This window comes from Pseudoliparis swirei, chromosome 24, assembly GCF_029220125.1.
Source record: "Pseudoliparis swirei isolate HS2019 ecotype Mariana Trench chromosome 24, NWPU_hadal_v1, whole genome shotgun sequence".
Taxonomy (NCBI): Eukaryota; Metazoa; Chordata; class Actinopteri; order Perciformes; family Liparidae; genus Pseudoliparis; species Pseudoliparis swirei.
In genome coordinates, this window is record NC_079411.1 from 10,728,500 (window position 1) to 10,751,351 (window position 22,852).

At 39.4% G+C, this 22,852-nt stretch overlaps 1 protein-coding gene across 1 annotated transcript; it reads left to right on the forward strand.

Annotated features, from left to right (window-relative positions):
- Window positions 1–9,969: 9,969 nt before the first annotated feature.
- Window positions 9,970–11,630, forward strand: LOC130189830 (early growth response protein 3). Its single transcript, XM_056408785.1, has 2 exons — window positions 9,970–10,048; window positions 10,300–11,630. The coding sequence occupies exons 1-2, from the start codon at window positions 9,970–9,972 to the stop codon at window positions 11,628–11,630; spliced, it is 1,410 nt and encodes a 469-aa protein (XP_056264760.1).
- Window positions 11,631–22,852: the final 11,222 nt, after the last annotated feature.

Sequence of the window (22,852 nt, forward strand, 5' to 3'; positions counted from 1 at the left end):
TCAAAAATGCATCCATTTCTTTGAAGAGTGCAGACAATCTGTGTGACTAAAGCACTCACTGCGCAATCCATCCCCCTCACCCAAGACCCTTTTTTCACAGTGAGATGGGATAATAGCCAACCTGCATCCGAGCTAACTAATGTGACTGCATAATAAACAGATGAGTCAGGGAGAACTCATTTACATATCATCCCAACCTTATCTGAGCTTCGATATTGTGAATATTTTGTGATAACCTACGACCAATGAATTTGCGAGAGAATGCAGTGTCCAAATAGCCGCTGCTCTTTGAAGGATATTTTTTATTATAACTCCTGCAGAGTAATTATAAAGTTGTCTCATAGTTGCTGGAAATACCCCCTGTGTAGCACTGACTGCTGTATTGAATGTAATTACTGGGAACTTGTGCTAGAGGGAGCTAATTAATAAGGCATTTATGAGTGGAAAAGAGGCTCTTTGAATACAGCTTAGCTATCATTTTACTTACAATGGAGAGCTACTTGGAATTAAAGCAGTGTAAGTGGATAATTATGCTAATGGCTCAATTTGGATTTAAGATATGGTGGCAGGCTGTATTTGTAGATGATCACTGCTGCTACATAAGAGTGGCTCACACAGGTTTTCTGTGTGTATGTGGGCTTATATGTTCATAGCATCTCACTGGAGATGTCAGATGTTTTGTCCTGAGGCCACTCAGTGTGTGTATGTATGTGTGTGTGTGTGTGTGTGTGTCTGTGTGTGTGTGATCTTCTTTGACACAACTTTGTTGCCTCCAATACAAATAAACAAGGCCTTTGAACAAACTGGCTATGTACGTCTGTTCTTTGTGATGTATACATTTATCAATTCTCTGTCTTTGTGTATCCCTCGAGCCTCATGGCTATGAATTTCTTCATGTGTCAATTTTCCTTTGCTGTTTGCATGTTCGTAGAACTCTGTCGTTGACATCACTGCCCTCCCAGGACTGTGTCACAGTGTTTGTTCAAAAACAGAAAGCCATCCTTCCTCTTTTTAATTCGGTTGCAATCAGCATCATCATCCATACTGGCCTAATTGCTGTTTATACTTAGTTTCATTCTATAAAATACCCTCTAGGATCCAGCATCTCTGGTTCTCTGTACCCTGTCTTTGCCCCCCAGAAGCTTGTTGTTGAGCACCAAACTTGCCTCAGCCAACATAGGTCTATGTATGTTATGTAAGGCCCACTATAAATAGGTTCACCCGGGATCTTTTGTCTTTACCTGATTCGCTCTTAGCCCAACCGTTTTTATTTCTGGAGAGAGCTGTGGAAGCTAGTGCAATATAGAGCTGGCTGTTTCCATAGTTACTTTTGTTAGCTGCAAGCTCTTAACATTCTTCATCTGTTTCCTCACATGTCTGCTGTTAGCTATTATTTTGAATCTGTTTGCACTGCATCTCCCCTTAATGACCGTATTTGCATCGATAAAGCAGTAATAGAAGCAATGCTTTCTGATTATTAATATGGTGTGGTGTCAACGGATAGGGGGAAGGAGCAACAAATAGAATAGATAGTTGTGGGTGCAGATGAGTCAGAGACTAGAATATGTAGATATTAACTTTAGCTGGTCAAAAGTACATATAATTAGTCTGATGTTGAGTGATAATGATTTTGTGTTGTGGATGTTATTGAGCTTCACTCCAAAGGGGTGTGTTGCATCTGCACATAACCTAGATATTTGCATTTTTACACAGATAACTGATAGATTGTGATAACAGTAGATATACTGTTATCACAATCTATCAGTTATCTGGGAATGAAGGCATTTTTGGTTTGTTTGAATCAAACAGTTGAAAATATGAAAATTCACTGCTCTATTTGACAGATTTCTCTTTAAAATTGTCCAAGCAGTTAGGTAACAGCAGGTACAGTAGCTGGATCAGGCCCAAGAATTTGACTGTCAGAGTGCTGCAAGCATGGATGCAGCAGAGAAGAGGGCAAGGTGGGAGCCATGCGAGTGCAATGTGTGTGGAGGAGTCTGGGGGCATGGTTAAAGAAGCACCGGGGCATTCCGCAATCACGATTGGAGAGCTGAATACAATTCTCAGCCATCTCTGTTGTAGAACCAAAGAGTACAGGCGGCTGGGGACCAAAGTGGGCGAGTGCGAAAGTATTTTTGGATCACACGGGAAACCTGCCACACCAACAGCAGCAACAGCAGCACCGGGGCCTGGTACCGGGCTTCCCTAACCCACTCCCACTCTCAGAGGAAGAACAGGAGAGAGATGTTGCTTCAAAAGAAGAACCACGCTTCCGCTGCTTTTATTTTTCTTATTTGTGCTATTTTTCTTTCAATTGCCCAGCGTTTGAATGATGATGTAGTATATATAACTATGCACAGCCCAACATGACAGAGAGAGAGAGTGAGAGAGGGAGAGAAAATAACGAACTTGGCAGCTGAGGCGAGTATCTCGTATTTATAGAAAGTCGTGTTTCCGGCAGAGGTTTCTGTGGTTTTAGCACTCCCAATCCATTTTTTGCGGTGTCTATTGTATCCAGGTTTAGATTGAAGATGTTCCCTCATCTAGCGCCTTGGGGGGAGATTTGACTGTGAGACATGTCAGAATGTGATTTGAGGGAGGCAGATGAATTTCTCCAGTTCCTGTGCAACATTGGCTTTCCAAGGATTGCTAAACAAAAAAGATGCTTTGCATCCACAAACTTTGGCATTAGTCGAAAGTACAACACAGCTCTTGAGGCTGTAAAATGCATCTCCTGTATGTTCTCCTCTTACTATATGCATGCAGGCAAATTTATAGCCTATGTTATTAATGTGTTTATCTTGGAGAACCATCACAGTATTTCCTATGTGACTTCTCTCTATTACCGTTGGTTTTAAATGCTTTTTCATTTCAAACAGCAAATGGCAGCCTCTGCATCTCAGTGGATGTCCTGGTATGGATAAAGTTATTCTATTATTTACTCTCAAACAGTGTGGGTTGCATAGTTGGTTGACAAAATGCCAAAGCATTGAGTCTTTGAGGACATACTGTAGATCAAGTGAGATATATTTAATTTTAAATTAAGAATTATAAGTACTGAATTATTGTTTTTTTAATGCTGTCGAGTAGTTATATAGATGCAATGCCAAAATCAGCTGACACTTCAATTCTTACGGTCTTGTGACAAAAGCTAGTCTGGGTTTAAACAGTGGAGCTGTACTCTACACTCAATTTCGAATTCCCATTGCAAATCCATAGATGAACAGAAACTGGATACTGATTTCTCAAAAGTGGGTAAAATTCCTGTTTTGGTTTGAACCAGAATTACAATAAGCTCTCCATTCTCATAGACAGAACCAACATTAGATGTCCTATGATCCATTGATGCTTATATTTTTTGTGAATAGCTCGGATACAAGAGTCAGATGACTCCACAATCCTTCTTTACAAACACAATCATTGATTCCTTGTTCTTAATTAACTTAATATATTACATATGTGACTAGAACTGCATTTTCAATCTAATATTACAACTGTAGCATGTTTCAATATAAACATGCAATATATAAATACAACGTGTTGCTCTATGTTACAGAACATTCCTGTGAGATAAATGGGAAGGTTTTGAATGTGTTCATATTTTATATCTTGGATAGTAATTATAATCTTGGATTAATAAAATTGCTCTTTTTGCTGGCAGATGAAATCCTATCTCGGGCCCTTTTTTCCTTTTGTTTTTCAAATCTTCCTTGCACTACCAAAAAATGCCAATGAGCTTAGATCTAAGAGTTTTAATATTTAATGAACGTTAACCAGTGAAGTGGACAGGCAAATTATGTCATCTTCATACCAAATGTACAGCTTTAACAACAGGAGCTTCTATGCTTATATTTTTTGTGAATAGCTCGACTGCTGCACAGTTTTGCAAAGTCTACAACATGCCACAGTTTATAGATTATGTCCTTAGATGTGTATCAGCTTTATGTGAAGCAGAATGTAAAAGTAGAATCATCTTATTAAAGGTAATACTTTTTCATGTTTGTGGTTATGTTCCAGAAAACCTCAATGCGGTTTAGTACAATACAGCTCACAGATTAGTTTATTGTTGATAGCATAGCAGTCCTCTTTCCTCGATTCCTATTAAAACACCAATGAACACAGAAGAATAATATTAAAAGTCCAAATAAGAAAATATAGAACAGACACAACCATCCACTCTATCCTACATCTGGCAGGCAGTGATCTCATGGTCAGTCAGTCCTCACTGCCTCTTCAACTCTATCAGCAATCAAAACTCCCAGACCCAGTCCAGGAGTGAACCCGAAAATAACACGGCAATGGGGTTACATATGCAGTATAAAGAAAATGATTTACCTCTCCCTGGGGCAAAAAATAAGTCACTGCTGTTTTGAGTAAATACTATTAGGTATTAAGCGCACAATAATATCAACTGTAATGCAATCAACAACATCTGAAGTGCATTCAGAGTAGGTCTGCAATTGTCAGGATAATGATATGTTTAAGTATGTAGATTGTAGAGAATAAACTCCTGTACTTTGAAAAACACACGATTATTAAGGGGGGCTGTGATCTTGTTTTACCGGAGCATTTTTTAGCCATGTTACTCGAGGTGGGATGGCAATGTCAGTCTGGCATCCCATCACTTTGGTCAAGCCTGACATTTCAACGACTATTGGATAGGTTGCCATGTCATTTTATTCATGATGCCCAGAAGATGAAGCGTAATGAATTGGTGTTCCTCTGACTTTTACTGTAGCGCCACCAGCAGGTCAAAGTTTACAGTTATCCTGTGAAATATCTCAACATCAGAACTATCTCAACAAGCACAAACTTGTATCCAGACACTCATGGATCCCAGATGACGGATCCTCTGACTTTTCTTCTAATGCCACCAGGAGGTTGACATTTGTGGTTTTGAGTGAAATGTCTCAACAACTGTTTGATAAATTGCCCTGATTGTTTTGCTTCTCACATTCAGGCCCCCCTCGGGATAAACTGTAATCACTTCGGTGTTTCTCTGAACTCTATATCAGATCAAATGTTTCATCTGTCCATCATTTTTTTTACTGCCACACTAATTCCAGCTATCCTCAGCTGCACTTTTTGTGAGTGTTGATTTGCAAATATTGGCATACTAACTCATTGACTAAGATGGTGAACATGTTTAAAAAGCCGCAGTTTAAAAAGGCACTAATACAAAGTGAAAAAATAAACTGATCAATACTAGGATTGTTTTTGAAGCATGTTAGCATTGTCACTGTGAACATTTCAGCATTTCAGCATTTAGCTCAATGTATAGCCTAACGATTAGCATGGCTGTAAATGTTTGGTCTTGTTGAATTTGCATAAATAGATACATTGATTAAAATGCATATATTTATGGGTGTGCCAAATGGGCATGTGTAATTTATAGATAAATATAGAGATTTAATTTGAATCCTTTTTTTGGGCCATACACATTGATACATTGGCTAAATTAGAAAGACACATACAAGTTTAGCCTATTTATGTCAGGACTACATTAAAGCATTCCACTTTGCTGAAATGATCCATTCAATAGAAGTGCCAACATATCCTTTTATGAAAACATGTTTCATCTTCTAACTTTATCCAGGACTTTGAACCTTTTTGGAAGTCAATATCCTTGTTAAAGCATGGAAGCAACTGTGTATTGCTCCATATTCATTCCCAAGAAACAGGAGCATTTAGTCTCACATTGCTCAGATGCAATGGAAAAAAAACACATCTTTCATTTAACTTTCACAGGTATGGAGTTAGCCATGCGCTATAATGTCAGTAAGTGCTAACATTACATAAATCCATTACTTAGTCCCTGTGCTGTGGCATTTCATGGAGGAGAGAGGTTAGCCACACTGCAGTTAGCATAACAGCATCCCGTGATCTGAACTCTGTGTGATCAGATTGGTTTTAATAGACTCTGGATTACTTGGAGGCAGTTCCTCAAAGCTAAACATCTCTGGGTCTAGAATTAGAGTGCACATCTGAGGTGAAAACGATTTGTTCAGGAGAATGTCACTGCTGCAATGAAAGAGCGTATATGCTATTATCATACACTGCCTTAAAAAGATGACAGGGCAGCGACTCAGAGATGCTTTGATACATGTTCCACTGCTCCTTTAGTATCGAAGGAGATTACATTAAGTTTAATACAAGCAGGCTCTGTATTAAGTCTAATAGTATATATTTTTTGTGTTGCAGTAGTCACAATATATTGTGTTTAATATAGCCCACAAGCTTTCCTATCCTCAATAAATATCGTCTTGTCGACAAGAAATTGCCATAAAATACTATTCAAATGGCCTAAGCTCTGAGCTCAAAGGAGTCCGTTCGGTAGAGTATAACAAAAAGAAGTGATAATTGATCAAATGCTGTCTGTCATGGTGTAAATGGAGTGATTATCTAGCGTTGGTCTCATTAACAAAACAATATTGCTTGTTTACAGCCATACTGCACTCTTGAAAATGTCTCCAACAGTATACAATCAAGTATAATCATTTACTCAAATCAAAGTACAAATACCACACTATAAAACACACCATCACATTCCAAATGTTAATTTTTTTTTTTTTTAACTCCTTCCTACTTAAACTAATATTATGTGTGCAAAATGGCTCCAGACAATGTTATGTTATTAGATCATGATATTTCATACACTAACATCTAAACAGTATTTTACGGTAGTTCTTTTTACAGCCTTCCTGGGTTTTTTAAGCCATATAAATGTAGCTGATTAGGCTGATCATATGTTCTGTGTACAATCTCAATCTAGGAAAGTAATTATTAACTAAAGCTGCCCAGTAAGTTTATACAGTGGAGTTAATTGTACAATGTAACATAACCCCTGTAAATGTAGTGGAATTTAAGTATAAAGTAGCATTAAAAAATATATACAGGAGTGAGTTTTTAGCAAGGGAATACAAATATATATAGGTTTAATACAAAAAAGACTAACATGAATGGGATAATGTGGTGCCTTTGCATATTGTTAAAATAGTATAGATCTAATGCAACACCATTGTATTTGTATAGTGACTAAGAATTTCCAAGAGTCTGATTGTATTGCTTTTATGGAAATTAAGACTATTCATATATGAATGCAGAACCACAGGAACTATTGAAAGTATAGTGAAAGTAAAGTGTTTGTGTGCTGCTGGTTCATGTGTGATTACACGGTTGAATGCGGCCGCAGCGTCGCTATCCATGGTCCTGAACCTCTAACGGGTGGAAGAGCAGAGGTCTGCTGCAGACCACAACGTCATATGAAAGAGTATCGACTTTTTGTAATAGAAAGTGTGACCACGGAGTGCACTCGGCAATGGATGAGAAACTGAAAAAAATGCTTTGGGGGTTGAAATGTCATGTGAACAGTTGGGTTCAACCACTGAACACCTCAGGGGTGTTATTGACTCCCTTCAATGCTTTTAAAGGCCAAGGGTTCGTTTGGACTGGGCTTTGCGGTTATTCGCCCTGATGGTGTAAGTGAACACAATTTCCAGCGAACACAAGAAAGAGGGGGAATTTGTGAAAGTAAATCAAAGCGGTTGACTGCCAGGAAGAGTTGTTCAGTTTAACTGGAAACATGCAGGCCATGCAGTCACTCCCAGAGACAGCCATGAGGGAAGTGTCAGGGGAGAGATTAGTAACTGGACTGCAGGTTGGTCTTGTAGTCATCAGAACACAGTAGTGTTTACTTCAAAAACAACCTGACAGACTCTGAATTTGCATAGTCGTTTAAATAATCATCCTTTGGGGTGCCCTTGTCTTACTTTATTACATTTCGTTAATTTAAAATAGCTTCAAAGCTATCCCAAGTCCTTGAATCACACATATCAACAACGTCAGCAGTCGGGTCTACAAAGAGCAGGTGTCAGGCAAATAATAACAGTTACAGTTCGTTCGTTGTGCTTATGTTGCTTTATAGTTGTTGATTTTTAACTTCAATTGCAAATTGGCTATAATATTATCACTAAACACAGAAATGTAAAGAACAAGAACGGTAAACTATTATGATGATTTTACTGACCGTTCACACACACACACACACACACACACACACACACACACACACACACACACACACATATATATATATATATATATATATATATATATATACTGTATATATATATATATATATGCATATTCATATTTATAAATTGTTGATATTTCTGCATTTTAATATCAGGTAAATGTGCTATCTTCTCGTGTTATCATGTTTTATTATTACTCCTTTTATAGGCCCCAATATCTCTATTAAATGTCTGAATGCGCTGTGTTTATAATTACTAATATAACTTGGTATAACATTGTCATAGTTTAAAATTATATTTTGTCGAACAAACTTGTTGCAAATGTGTTGCTGTTTTGTGAACTGGGTTTAATTTTTTTAAAATTTGACCTACTATCCTGAGTATTATAGCCTTCAAGATACATCTTAAAATACGATAACGTTTTAGTTATCCCACCTTAGACCTCAATAATATTTCGTTTATGATTTTGTTCACTGATCTGTCACATTACTCGCTACCTTCCCATTACGCCCCTGGGACTGCGTCTGCTTGCCTCCTTACACTCAAAGAAATGACTCATTGGATGAACTCAATTAAATTGTTGGCAGGTTTTCCATCCAATAATTATATGCAACTCCAACTCAAATTGAGCACATCAGTGCAATAAAATTTAATTTAGTTAGTCCAACTCATTTGTATCAAATACATCTAAAATAAAATAACGATATTCATTAAATTAAATTAATTTGTGTTTGTCCAACTCAAAATATAAACTAACTAACTAACAAAATATGCAAACTCCACACAGAAGGAACGCCCCGACTGGGAATTGAACCCACGGACCTCTGGCTTTGAGGCAACAGTGCTAGCCACTACACTACCGTACTGCCATGAAAGTGTGTTCACCTCATGTAAACAACTGATTTTCAGCTGGCGCATGCGCAAAGGGTAGTCCTCAATGAAACACATTATTTATTTTGACTTGATATGCACACCATCTAACCTAAATAAATCAAATAAATGAAAGTATTCATACATTTTGTGTTACACCCATTCAATATAAATATCTGCGTTTTGTAATTGATTTATTTAAATGTATCAAACAATATTTAAATGTGTCACCTCTAAGAAGGGCTTGAATCGTTTTTTGAGTGTACCTCCTTGCCTCCAACAACTGGAATGTCCCTCCTGTGATTGATCAAGTCAGTCAAACAGCGCTGCTGTCCACTTGTCTACCATGTTTTACATCTCAATGAGAGGACGGTCAAAACCAAAGCGGTGGATGGTGGTGGCCGTTTGAGATATTTCACCTTCGGCGTGATATTCTGAGGGGTGATACCAAGAGCAACGAGACCGTCTTTAGTTTAATATCATTTTAATTCAAAAGATAAATCGTTTCTGTGGAAAGAAATGCCATCATTACACCGTTTTACCAGCCGACACTGATCGCCACTTGTTGCAAACGTCAGACTCCATCTCTCCAGCAGCTACTGGAGGAGGGAGGGTTAGAGGAGGGGGGACTCCGTCACATCCTCTTTCCATGTATGGGCATGAAGTTTACACGCAGCGGGGAATCCTCTCACTGGAGCTGATGAATGGGGAGGAGGGCCGAGGGAGCTGCCAAAGTGTATATAAGGAGAGAGAGGGGAAGTCGCTGATGTGAAATCCACAGCAAGCAAAAACCCACCGAGGAGCAAAGACGAAAAAGGAATACGTTTAATTGCTTTGTACACCTTTTTGACACAGACTGCTTTGGATCATTTGTTGAAAACCATCAACAGGGGGGTTGAAAGAAAACATCCGTCTGCATAATTTGTTTTACATTTTCACCTTTTAATTTTTGTTTGCCTCGGAGAGACGGACTTCTAAGTGCATCAGTATGTTGAACAATATGGATTTGAATGCGAAAGATTCTTTTTACCCTCAGTTTGAGAATTGCAACAGTTCTTCCCTGGGAATGGAAAACAGCGCGCGGAAAGATAACCAGGAGGTGTATGTCGATTCAGAGCGGGGGGTACCTGCCCAGTTTGGCCACGGTGAGTTCGCATCTTTGCACAGTCGATCAAATGTGCATGCATGAACATTTTAATATGTTGAATAAGCTACCAAAGAAGATAGATATCTCGTTTCGTGCAGTCGTGGATACGGCATATTATCAATGCATTCCTGTGCCAAAATACGCATGCATGTTTACGTAACGCTGATTTGTCATCTTCGTTAAATTTGCACTGATTCCAAATATAAAACACTCGCGATGACAAAGTTTTCTCTCTTGCTGATTCAACAGAAGGAACGCCTGCGACCCTCAAAACCGAAGCCTCCAACTCGGAATTTGCGTTTAACCCATGCGAGTGCCCAAAAGACACCTACACTCCCTCCTCGCTCGCCTACTCTGGCAGTTTCTATGTTGAGGCATCTCAGGGAGCGCCGTGCAGCACCGAAACACTTCTCAATATGATTACTGAGATTGTGGGTATATCCACATTGCCACTTTCAGAAGTGCAACACAGCGGCAACAGTCGGGGAACTTATCCATCGCCTGCGCCGATGGACAGCAGCAACGGCAATTTTGGAGACCCCGGCGTTAAAAGACACTCCTACACCTGCTCCGGACCGACTCCCCCCCTATACTCCCCGGACCAGACGTGCCAGAGGTATGCTGATGATCAGTCCGCCAGTCAGGCTCTAGACCCGTCCACTTCGCAATTGAGCTTCGGCTCCTCCCGAGCTCCAAACCAGAAGAAGGATGAACCAAAGTCAGAGGCCGCTTCTTTCCCTGTCGTAGTCAAGAATGAGTTTGAAAGCAGCTGCTACGAGTGGGGAACATTCAGTAAGTCTGGTTGTTTGGAGACGAGTTTCCAGACAGAAACCTTTCCAATGTCAAGTGATTTCCCCCCTGACCAGCAGATGGATGTTAAGGAACTTTTAGACACATTTCCCCCAATCTGTCCCAACCCCGAGATGGAGTTTAAAGTGGAGGGAGGTATCAAACAAGAACCATGTTTCTCTGATACCTGTTCTCAGAGCTACTCAAGCCCCTTGTACAATAATTACCTCCCACCACTTCCGATGGGCCTCTCCTCTAACCTGAAACCCTTCCCCGAGCCTCCGCAGCCATCCAATCAGTGTGATTCCTTATACACATCACCAGCTTTACCGAGCACCATAGACTCCATCCTATATTCTTCCTTGTTGCCAGATTCTTTCGCCCAAAGTTACACCCCCCGTGCGACGAAGACCACCAGGGCCAGAAAGAGCCCCGCCGCCTCTCACGGCCCAGCCAAAGAGAAACCCTTCACCTGCCCCATGGAGAGCTGCGACCGGCGTTTCTCTCGTTCGGATGAGCTCAACCGGCACATCCGCATCCACACGGGCCACAAACCTTTTCAGTGCCGCATCTGTTTGCGCAGTTTCAGCCGTAGCGATCACCTTACAACCCACACCAGGACTCACACCGGGGAGAAGCCGTTTTCATGCGACGTCTGCGGCAAACGGTTCGCCCGCAGCGACGAGAGGAAGCGGCACGGACGGGTACACCTGAAACAGAAGGAGAAAATGGAAATAAAGCCACAAGTGACCACCGCTGCATGGACTTTCACTCTTCCCGAGGGCATTTGAAGACAAGGTTATGTCTCCACACATACAATATTAGGATCTTTCCGTCTTGGAAGATAAGCCAGCTAATTACGAGTTGATGTTTGAGATCGTTCGGCTGGCAAGCCAATGCCTGGCACAAGAGGGTTTGCAAATATTGCAGTTTTTTGAGGAGCAGAAGGGGAGAGAGGTCTGCTTCGGCCTTATTGCCTGTTGCTGATGCTGCTGACTTTACGCAAATATGCATATGTTGTAAAAGTCGGCAAACAGATCCACAGTGACTTGTTGCTGTTACTGTCAGTAGAGCCAAACCTCTCTGCTGCGGCATTGCATGACTGCTGTTCAGCACCTCTTCATCTGGACAGCTCCAACCTCCATCGCCTTAGAGCCTAGATGGATTGCACTTACAGATTATTAATATCTCCATTTAAGATTCTTATTTTCAGCTTTTAGCATTCTTAGAGCAATGGTTTATATGTTTCTTAAAACGCATGTTTATGTCAGTGTTTTCTTTACCTTTAAGCGGAATATTAACCACTGTCAAGGTACGCCTTCACTGAGGGTTATTGACATGAATGTAGGCGAAGATACTTATGGCTTTGACCATAATGCTGTCCATCTTTGATCAAATTGAGTGTTTGTTTAACTTCTTATCATTTGACTGTCAGTGTTTTTGTCATTGGTCTTTGTGTTGTATTACACTTGTTTGGATTATGACAATTGTGAAAGATATATCATAAATGGGAAATAAATATATTTGTATTACTGTACTTCTTTGTATTTTTATAGCTAACTGTATATTTTACATTTATTACATTTGAGCTATCAAGGTGAAATGTATTTTAAATCATTAATAATGTCTTGGTTTTCGAGAGCTATTGTTTAGTAACACAATATTTTAAATGTTACAATTTGATATCAGAAACATTTTCGCTCTTCATTACATTGTTGGTATGATAAGAGTTATTTAATTCAACTGCTGATCTGGATTTAAAAGGGATCAGTATGTACACTAGTTGTGGTAGGGCTTTTCAACAAAAATGATTTTTCAATATGTACAGAAGTATGTTTAATCAGGCTAGAAATGACTAGCAAATCATATAAACATTGCTTTTGAGTAATCAGGTAGCACACATTGCTGCGAGTTTCTGTGGACTTTACCTTGGACTTTCCCATGAAAGGGTTTTAAATCCTGGTATATTTAGCTGGAGATACTGTATGCTGAAATGTTCACTTTAGCAAACAAAAAGAAGAAAAAAAAGAACAATGTTGAGAGTTTGGTGAAATTGTCACCAACAGGTTACTGCAAAAAAGTTATTTAACTCACCTTAAGTTATATTAACTGTTCAAATAAAGATTTTGTATATACACAGTTTCTACAATATTTCAAATTAATATTGATGTTGTTATTTTTATTAAAAGTTTATGAACAAAATAAACATTTTCTGGAAGCAGCAAGTGTCTTGTGCATGGTTTAGAATGATCAAACAACTATTTCCCTTTTCTCCCTTTGTTCAATCTGTTTCATAGAGCATTGGGACCCCCCCATCGAAGTTTTCAGATGAATGTACCTACTCCCAACATATACATTATAACAGTCCATTTGTGGCACCACACTGTAGACCTAACATTATACATCACAACTCTGCCCTGGGAATCACAAGACCTTTGACTAAAACACATTAAAGTGAATACTCCAGTGATGTGATTCTGAATCTCTCCGACTTCGACGATCCCTTTCTCATGTTCTAAATCTAGAGATGAACACCATGGGATCTGTGGTAATCTCTACAGGAAACTTGTAAAACAGGACATTTTCTTGTCATGACATGATCTGATGCTCTCAGTTCATTCATTCCTTTGTTCATTCACTCATCCATTTTTGCAATAAAAGGATATTCATTTCCACTAAATTGCTGATCGCGATTATGGTCTATTATCATGTCTCTCTCTCTCTCTCTCTATATATATATATATATATATACTGTATATATATATATATATATATATATGTCTCTCACACACATAGAATGGTGCTACTAAATCTTAATGGTCTCTGCCTTGAAACCTCTCGAGAATAAGAAAGTGGTGCGAGCAAGCATTTGCTTCTTTTTGTGATAGTGGCCCTCACTATCACAAAAAGAAGCAATGGCTTGCTCGCACCACTTTTTTCAAAGCGACAACATGTGTACCTCACTATAAAGAACAAACCCAAATGCTGCAGAATATTCAATTGAACTGGTAATAACACCTTGAGGTATGCAAATGCAACAAAGGCGGTTGCGTCTTTACTTAAATTGGAATTTCAAGATGTGTGGGGCTCTGTGCATCTTTATTGGGTACCAAATCCTTACAATCTGTGATTGTCAACCATGCAGGCATGTATTACCAGGGACGTAGGACATGCATGCGCCCATGACGCAGTCGGCTGGCGGAACACTATTTTGCTTGCCAACGGCAGTGCGTAAGTGCCTGCTTTGTCTTTAGCTGACAAACATATTGTACCAGTGTGAACATGCAAGCTGCCACATGGAGGGAGCACTGTGAATAGCATGTACCCATCCTCTCCTGTCCATCACTCACCATCACTTACAATAGCACAGGGTCCAGCCAGCATCAACACGCATTCCTTTATCCATGTTGTTTTAGTGGTAAATGCTGTCCAGTGATGGATAGTTGAGGTTTTGAATTGCAGTGATGTGCAGTCACAGTGACCATTATCCAGACACTTGAAGACTGAAGAGTTATTGAACTCTGGCCAGTGATGGAATTTGTGCATTTGAAAGCTCAAATTCACATTTGCATACTGTAAATGGTCCTTGATATATCTACAGCATGTACGTACAGTTTCAGTTGCGTTGTCTTTGTTGAATACGTTAACCATGTCGCAAAGCCTCCTTCACTCATTCTTTGAAGGCAGACTAAAGACATAAATCAGTTCTTTTCTCACTGACATTTATGTTGTTTTTTTTACTCCTGTAGATATGCGTAATTGCTGAAGCCATTAAGTAATTGTGCAGAGAGGGCACATGACCGCCACTGAGAACCATGATTTTTCAGAACGCGCTGTAAATGGTAGCACACCAAGTCCATTAAATCCTTGCTAGGATGTTACTAATGCAAACATATTAACATTAGGACTGATGCACTGTGGATGGGTTTATCCAAGCCTAGTGTCTGTGTGTGACTAACATATTTTATATATATCCACCGAGAAAACCATGAACAGATGTGATTTCACTTATTCATTGTCTCTTCTAATTAATCGCTTAATGTAGGATTGCTCCTGGATAAGTCAATGGCACTATTTATCTGTTGTACCAAATGAGTACTTTGGCTCAGGATTAAATGAAAAAAATCCTTAAAAATGACAGTGAAGGATTACATGGGCCCAAATTCTGAGGATAAGTGTCATTTCAGAATGATATGTACTTACATATACATGACTTAAAAGCTTTCGTTTCCCTCTGATTGGCACACAAATGTTTTTTTTCCTTTTTTCAGCATAATCAATTTTTTTATATTTTGCATCATACACAAGCAAATACGGACCTTAAGATTTATATTATATAGGCTGATAACTGGAGCATGTCCTCCTCAGTGTCAAGCCCATCCACATCTGCGCTGCCATTAAATATCTGAAGTCCGTCTTAAGAGGGACAAGTGCAGGCCCAGTCGGCTCTGAAGAGCCCAACATCCCTTTTATCCATGCTTGAACTCTAAACAATTCTACCTCTACAACAATAATCCAATAATGACTTTCAGAATGTATGAAAAGGAATGTATTTGCTTATATGAAGTATCAGAAGCAGCTCCAGTGGTTCAAGCTTCAGGTATCAGGTCACCTCAAGTACCTATTAATAATCACAGTCCTACTTGAGACAGTCTATATAGCCACACAGTCTCATTCGCTTGTGGATTGATCTATTGTGGGGTAATCACCACATAATTGTATGCATACCTTTAAAATGTGCACCAGGGCACGTCATGGTCCTTGGGGTGGGCTCAGTAATCAAGGTGCATAATCGCATGGCGGTAATGGCAATCAGGTTTAGCAGATTAATTCCTCGGATCATACATCAGCCCGTCGGTTCTGTATCTGATCATGAAGAAGGGTGTAGGTGGTCTGGAGAGTGCAGGTGATTAAAAAGAAGAGAACTATTGCATTGAGAAGGAGCTCGTTATGCAAACATTTGAAAGTGCCTAATTCTTTTTCAATGTTCTGGCTCCAAAATCCTTCATTTTTATTACTGATAAGGTGAAGCACAAGACTGAAGAAATAACTTCTATTTTTTTCTCCATCGTGAACTACATGTAAACTCTGGAGTCCAGTCTACCACTTTTGTCCTGGGCACGTCATCTCGATGGTAACTCGCTCAAGGGACTTACAGCATAGGCTGCATTTAAAGTGAATGGCAAGTCGTAAACATATCCTTGCTAGATTAATGATGTTATAGCAGCTGCCCTTTGAATAATCCAAGTCTGATCCTTTACAATACTGCAGCAGCACTAGGGTGTACCTGTGTGTATACTGTGGCAACCTCGAGCCACCTGGATCCAGAAATCTTTTAGTCCATACAAACAGCTTTCTAACCATATGTTCATCTCTTTTTAACCTCTTGGGATGACATCGCAGTGTGTCAGATGCTTGTTAGTTCACGTTTGTATAAGAACAGGGCACTCTTTGGTATCTTGTAACATAACACATCATTTTAAGATGCTATAATCAGTATTTTTCATGACTAAGTGTAATGTGAAAGGGGACGCTTGTAGTGACAAACCCACAGAGACGTTTCTCTTGATTCTGTAGTTCACTTCAGCTCAATGAAGCATTTGAGCATCTTCAAGCTCATTGTTTTAGCTCTACAACTTGCAACTATAATATGTTGATTCCCTCTAACGGCTCATAGCATAGTTCTGGACCGCAGCAGGCTGCTGTTTTCAGTAAAAAAAGGTCTAAAAGCCCACTGTACACTGCTGCTTAAACAGCAGGTAGACAAAGATAGTAACTAGCTGTTACATATATATACTTTTTATTATAGTGGAGCATTCAACGAGATCTCACAGAAATACAAGAAATTACTCCAACATCGTTCTTAATATTGCTTTTAATTTAGTTTTGAGTCAAGAGTTGGTGGAGACCAAAAACAGAGCTAAAAGAAGTTATTGGAACATTGAGCTAACATTCATCAGGTAGCCAGAAAAACGAGTCAAATAAATGCTAATGTTGCTCCTTCTTGCTGCTAGATGTCTAAATAAGCAATCATTTATGTTTACGTAAGTTCACCATATTAAACTTGATTCGGTGATAATATGTGTTCACAGTTTTTTTTCAGCACCTCCAAAAACTAAATTCTTGAGACAAATTACATATTTCATTTTACTTTAAAGGAAAAAGGAAAATTGCAATCACATGTTTTCAATCAAAACAACCTGCTCATGTTCCTACAACAAAACAGACCTGATTAGCTTTTGTCCCCCTCCTTCCATAACGAAGGAATGAATATCTTTTATTCAAGTGTCATACACCTTAAGGTGCCCAACCCACATGGGCTTGCTACTTACATTACCTCAGAAGCAAGAAAGAACAAAAAGAAAGATACAGTGTGCATGTGTACAACACATTTTATGAGATACAAACTTAACAAATCGAAACCTACATTGTGGAGACTAAGTAGCTAAACGTGTACTGTAATTTACATTTGTCTGTCATATCAATCAGATATTTTCAGGAAAAACTTCAAAAATCCCGTTGACAGTAGAATAGAAAATGCATTTCCCTCTTAACCTCATTCAAATAGCACAGGTGACACTCTCTGTCCTCCTCTGGGACTGAATGGAAGCACGCCGTTTTACAGCCCAAGGCAGAATGCCAGATCTTAACTGAGCACAAATAGATGTCTGAGCTCTGACATATTGCTCGGCATGGTAAGTGTGCTATATAATAACACAATAAGTTCTCCATTTGGGGTCGCTTGGTAGTTCTTCTGATTATTTTCCTTATAATTTTCCAATAGCAGAGACTTAAAATAACTAACAGTTATGTCAATAATATAACTGTGGCTCATGATGGTTTGGACAGCTGTGACAGCAGCTTGTAGTGACAATAGGATGAAATGTTAGTCTTTAACCCATCAGCTGGTTGCCGAATATGACACTTGTGAACAGTGAATTTATGGTACTTTTGTAGTTCGACTATGTTGAGGAAATGTTACTTCCTGTATTCTTGTTGTTCTTAGTTTGTACTCTAGTTTGAAATGCACTTATTGTAAGTCGCTTTGGATAAAAGCGTCTGCTAAATGACATGTAATGTAATGTAATGTAATGAATGATCAGTCGAGTAAATCATGATTCATGTCAGAGGTGATCATATTAATCCCACCTATGTTCTCAACGCTTTGTTGTATGAATATTTGACCTGTTTTCAATTAAATGGCTAGCACAAATACATTGATGTTCATTGCAGAAGTAAGTTTTGGGTGCATATACGTATATCCTGGATTGACATTAATGCATTAATGACTCTGAAGGAAGTTTGTGCTTGTGGGTGAAAAACTATTACTTGTTGCAAATATCTAGAGCCCTGCTGTCACATTAGCATACAGCCATCTCGCAAAGTATCTGAAAAAAAAGAAAAATCCACTCATCTATAAAAACATCACCATATACACACAACTGTTAACCCCTCTTCCCATAAAATAAATTACCGTATGACCATGTGTCCAGTAGAGCCGTGAGTGATTACTTTAGTGCTTTGACATTTGCAACAGCAGTAATGAGGCATGTCTGTGACAGCTGTGTCACTACCAGCAGCCTATGTCTCGGCTGCTCAGTTCAACGCTGGGAAGGAGGCATACTGTGGCCAAACACTGGCACTCTCTCTAGATAATGATGGCTCACCCATAGAGAAGCAGAGAGAATGTGTCGAAGTCTGAGGACACTGCGCATGTGTGTTTTCACTAAGAGAAAGAAGTGAGGCCGATTGAGAGAGTGTTTGTGAAGTGTATTAGTATGTGTGTGTGTGTGTGTGTGTGTGTGTTTTGGTGTCTGTGTGTGTGTTTATGCATGTCTGTCATTGCCAAGATGGAATCAGAGACTGTGAGAGGAGGCTGGGCTGGGACATAAAGACTAGTAGTATAAAAATGAGTGGGCTGAACATGCTCAGCTCATACAGTGCACCCTCCCGTCAAGCAGGGCGACGATTTGCATGTGCACACCAGCCTCAACGCCGACGACACGATGCATTCGGCACCTAAATTAACCATCAAAATCAAGCATCGCTCTTGGGAGCTCCATGAAATGTATGCAAAATGTAGCTACTTCAGCATTAGCGCTTTGCTTTCTCGGCCGCAACAGTTGTTTTAGTGCCCACTGAATTTTGATAGTTTCTGAATCGGAGCCATTAGCAAAGAATAAGAGAGAACACAGAGCCTCGTTCTTTTCTAGTCAGGTACATGAGTGACCTAAATCATACAGATGTGATCAGACATTGGGTATTTATAAAGGTTTAAGATCATATGTGCTATTCTCTTCCGTTTGCTTCTGTTCTGTCGTAATCGAGTCTGGATTATTCTATTTAATTTTGTTCTATTCTGTTCTGTTATATTATATCATTTTCAATTCTATTTTGTTCTCTATGGTTCTTATGTGTTCTCTTTCATATATTCCTTTCTATTCTGTTCTATGAGTTTGTGTCGTCATTAGTTTGCTGTAGATGTGTCAATCTAAACGTTCGGTTTTGATTCTATTCCATCTCACAGGTCCAGTCTATATATATATATATTCTTTATTCAGCCACTTTATGGCTGTATAATCATATCCCATAAAGTCTGATATTTATATTATTGACAAATTTCCCCTTGGGGAGTAATAAAGTATATATCTATCTAATTCTCATCAATGTGTTAAAGAAGTCATATAGTTTACGAAAGGAAGAGTAGCAATACAAATATATATATACAGTATAACATACGACATTACGAGTTACAGGGGTTATATTTTTTTACTTGATACATCTAATTGGCAGTTAAAGCCTCATATTAACCTCTACTCTAAACTTTGGAATATATTTTGCACTGAACGAGGACTGTTAGGAAGTGACCTCTTAATCACCATTATGAACATATGGGCACTTGACTATATTGTCTCAATACTGATTTGAAAGAATGTTCTTCCAAAACTTTCAGTATTAAACGAGACGGTACACATTATGCTGAATGGACTTTCAGATGTATTATTGGATTTTTAGTGTTTGACATTTGAGGACAATATTAAATATGTAGGTTATAATAATTGTACTTTGTATACTGTTTGGTATTTTCTATCTATATCATTGCATAATTGTTTTAATTCCGATCATATGCTTTACATGTAAAATCTTCAATATAACTATATATCAGACATATATATGTCAGATATATCTCTGCAATGTAGTAGGATACACTTAAGTATAAAGCAACATAAAGTAGAACGACTCAAGTAAAATATAAGTACCACAGAGTTATATGCAAAAGTGCATCGCTTGAGAAAATACATTATATCACTTTCCACAATGACTATGGACGATAGTTAAGTACTATATCCTTTTGAGGCATTTGTGCTTTGCTTGAGTATTTCAATTGTAATTCTACTCCACTAGATTACCGAGGAAAATACTGAACTTTGTTCTTCAGGAGTTTTATTTGACATCTACAGTTACTTTGTGTTACATTAGTGCAGATTAAACTGTTCATTTCTCAACACATTCATTTCCTCCACTTGGTCGATGTTCAGCATTAACATGCATATACCTGTGCACATGCATTTTGAATGCAGGCATTTTACCTCTAATATAATATTTTGACCATCTTGTATGACTACTTTTACTTAAGTATAGGATCTGTAGACTTGTCCACCATGGCCTGTGTGTACCTGCTGCTTTACCCCCCGATGGTTAGCAGCATAGTAAATCCATGACACAGTCCCCTCCCCTCCTTATTCCTCCAGGTTCCCCCACAGTGGTGCATAATGACCGGCTCTGCCCCCCAGTGTCTTTAAGCTGGTGATGGACAGCCACTCTCACAGGGGGGGAGGGCACAGAGTGTGACGTCTCTCCCTGTCTGAGTGTATAGGAGGCCTGCTGGGGTCACACAGGGGCGTATACGGTAGGCTACAGTACGTTTCCAAGCCCAAAAGCTCCGGCTGGTATCAGACGGAGGCTGTCTCTGATCTCAAACCCGTGGAGGGTTGGAAACCGAAAGGGACGCTTTTGGTTCCCCTCCTGTGATTCTTTGTACTTTAAATGGTGGCTTTCATATGTATGAGTCAGAGCAGCAGTACAAATTTAAAAATCAAAACACTTTCTGCTCTGCAGGCCCTGAAGTCTCTTGTCTTCTGTTCTAAGCAATCACCATGTGAATTAACAATGCGATTTAGGTTGTAGTTTTTGTTATTGCTTTCGTACCTTTGGAGAGTTATGGCCATCTACAGTCAAAAATGGAGAAACTGAAGGACTTGAAATTTGTAATTTATGCCGTAGCACTATAGATAAGGATATAAAATCGTAAAATGCATGAACTACATGTATTATGTAATATGTGTATCATTTGACAATCCTCCAATTTTTGCATTATGGTATGAATGCATATTTTCTGTCAAAGGTGCAAATAATTTAATCTTGTTCCCAGGAAATAATTACCGACGTCAACTTTCCCGCAAAGAATACATCTAGGGATTTATGCTACATTCAGCTTGGAGGAATTAGCAGCACAAATGCTTGGTGAGAAATCCGAAGAGAGGAAAAAATAGTCGGCTCTGTTGCTGTTAGTCATCAGTGATCCTGTCACTCAATGCTGTGGTGGCATAGGGTCTGCTTCCTGTTAACAAGATATGTTTACAGCATCAGCATTGAGCTCCCACCGTCTGTGTATTTGTGCATTTATACTCCTTGTCACTCTTCGGGATTGATGCATCCACATGCCCGTTAACTATTAACTAATCAGAAACTGCCATCTTTGGGGAGACAGATAGCGACAGGGCCTTCAATCCTCCTCAGTACTCAGTGGCTGAGGCAGGTCTTCCTTTGTTATGGAGCCAAAATGGTGCCAGTGGCAGGATGCTGTGTCTAACCATTAACTAGACTCTTGGCACTCTGACTTACTACTGAGGTGACTAATCACAATGTCCCCCAGAACTTAAGCTGGAGAAATATTAACCCCATCTCAGCTGGGGCTCATCCTCTGCTGTCCTGCAGATAAATGAGGAGATGCTGATCCTTCCATCACCATCACCATCTCCCTCCTCCTACTCATCCACTCTCTGTGTTTGTGTCTCTTCTGGCACCACCGACAGTGGCGTCTTGTGAAGGAGGAAGAGATTGATATGATGAGAGGAAGATCTGTGCTGCTTCCTGCCCTTGGACGCGAAAAAAAAGAAGATAATTTATGGACTTGTCACTTTGCTGCTCATGAAAACTGTATTTTTTATAGCAAAGAATAACCCTCAAATAAATTATCATTATGAACGAATACAGAAGTATGATTGAAGTTGAACAATCACTTAAACAGTCGCAGAGCTGGTACAATCAAGGACTTTAATTTATGTAGCAGATTCTCTTCATATGTGATCTCACACAGTAGACAGTCATTTTTTATGTGACCGTGCTTCTGCTCGTTTGGCCCATTCACTGTGCACTTGAATGTTGTAGGTCTCTCTATGTGTTTAACACCCCGAAATATTTTCTCCTTTCTTCCACAGGAAGTTAAAAGGGAGACAGATTTAGCCGTTGCCTCCATCATTAAATCCTGTACCCCTTCATAAGGTCAGCAGACCTCAGTGGCGTCCCGGTCCAGTGCCGTAATGGCTGCTCACGGTCCAAATGGACTGAAGAGCTTTCATGCGTCCTGAACAGTGTACTCCACTCATCACGGTCCGTAGTGGTCTTACATCAAACAGCCTCATTATTTTCATCGAGGGAGGAAGCGTAAAAATGGTGGCGAGTTGGAGCTACAAAGTGACTACCAAGTTCAAATGGATACTGCACTTTGTGGTTATGCTTTGCAAGCAAAATGCTGCAGATATTCAAATGTCTCTCCAGACCGGTGATATAGAGCTATAAGTCAATGGTTTTACTCATATTTATTTAGAGATCAATGGAATTTATGTGAAATCAGGACTAACATTTTTTAGCTTCTCCAGCAACAAAACTGCAAAAGTCTGCTTCATGCATGCTGAGCCATCATAGTATTCCATACAAAATACTGTGATAA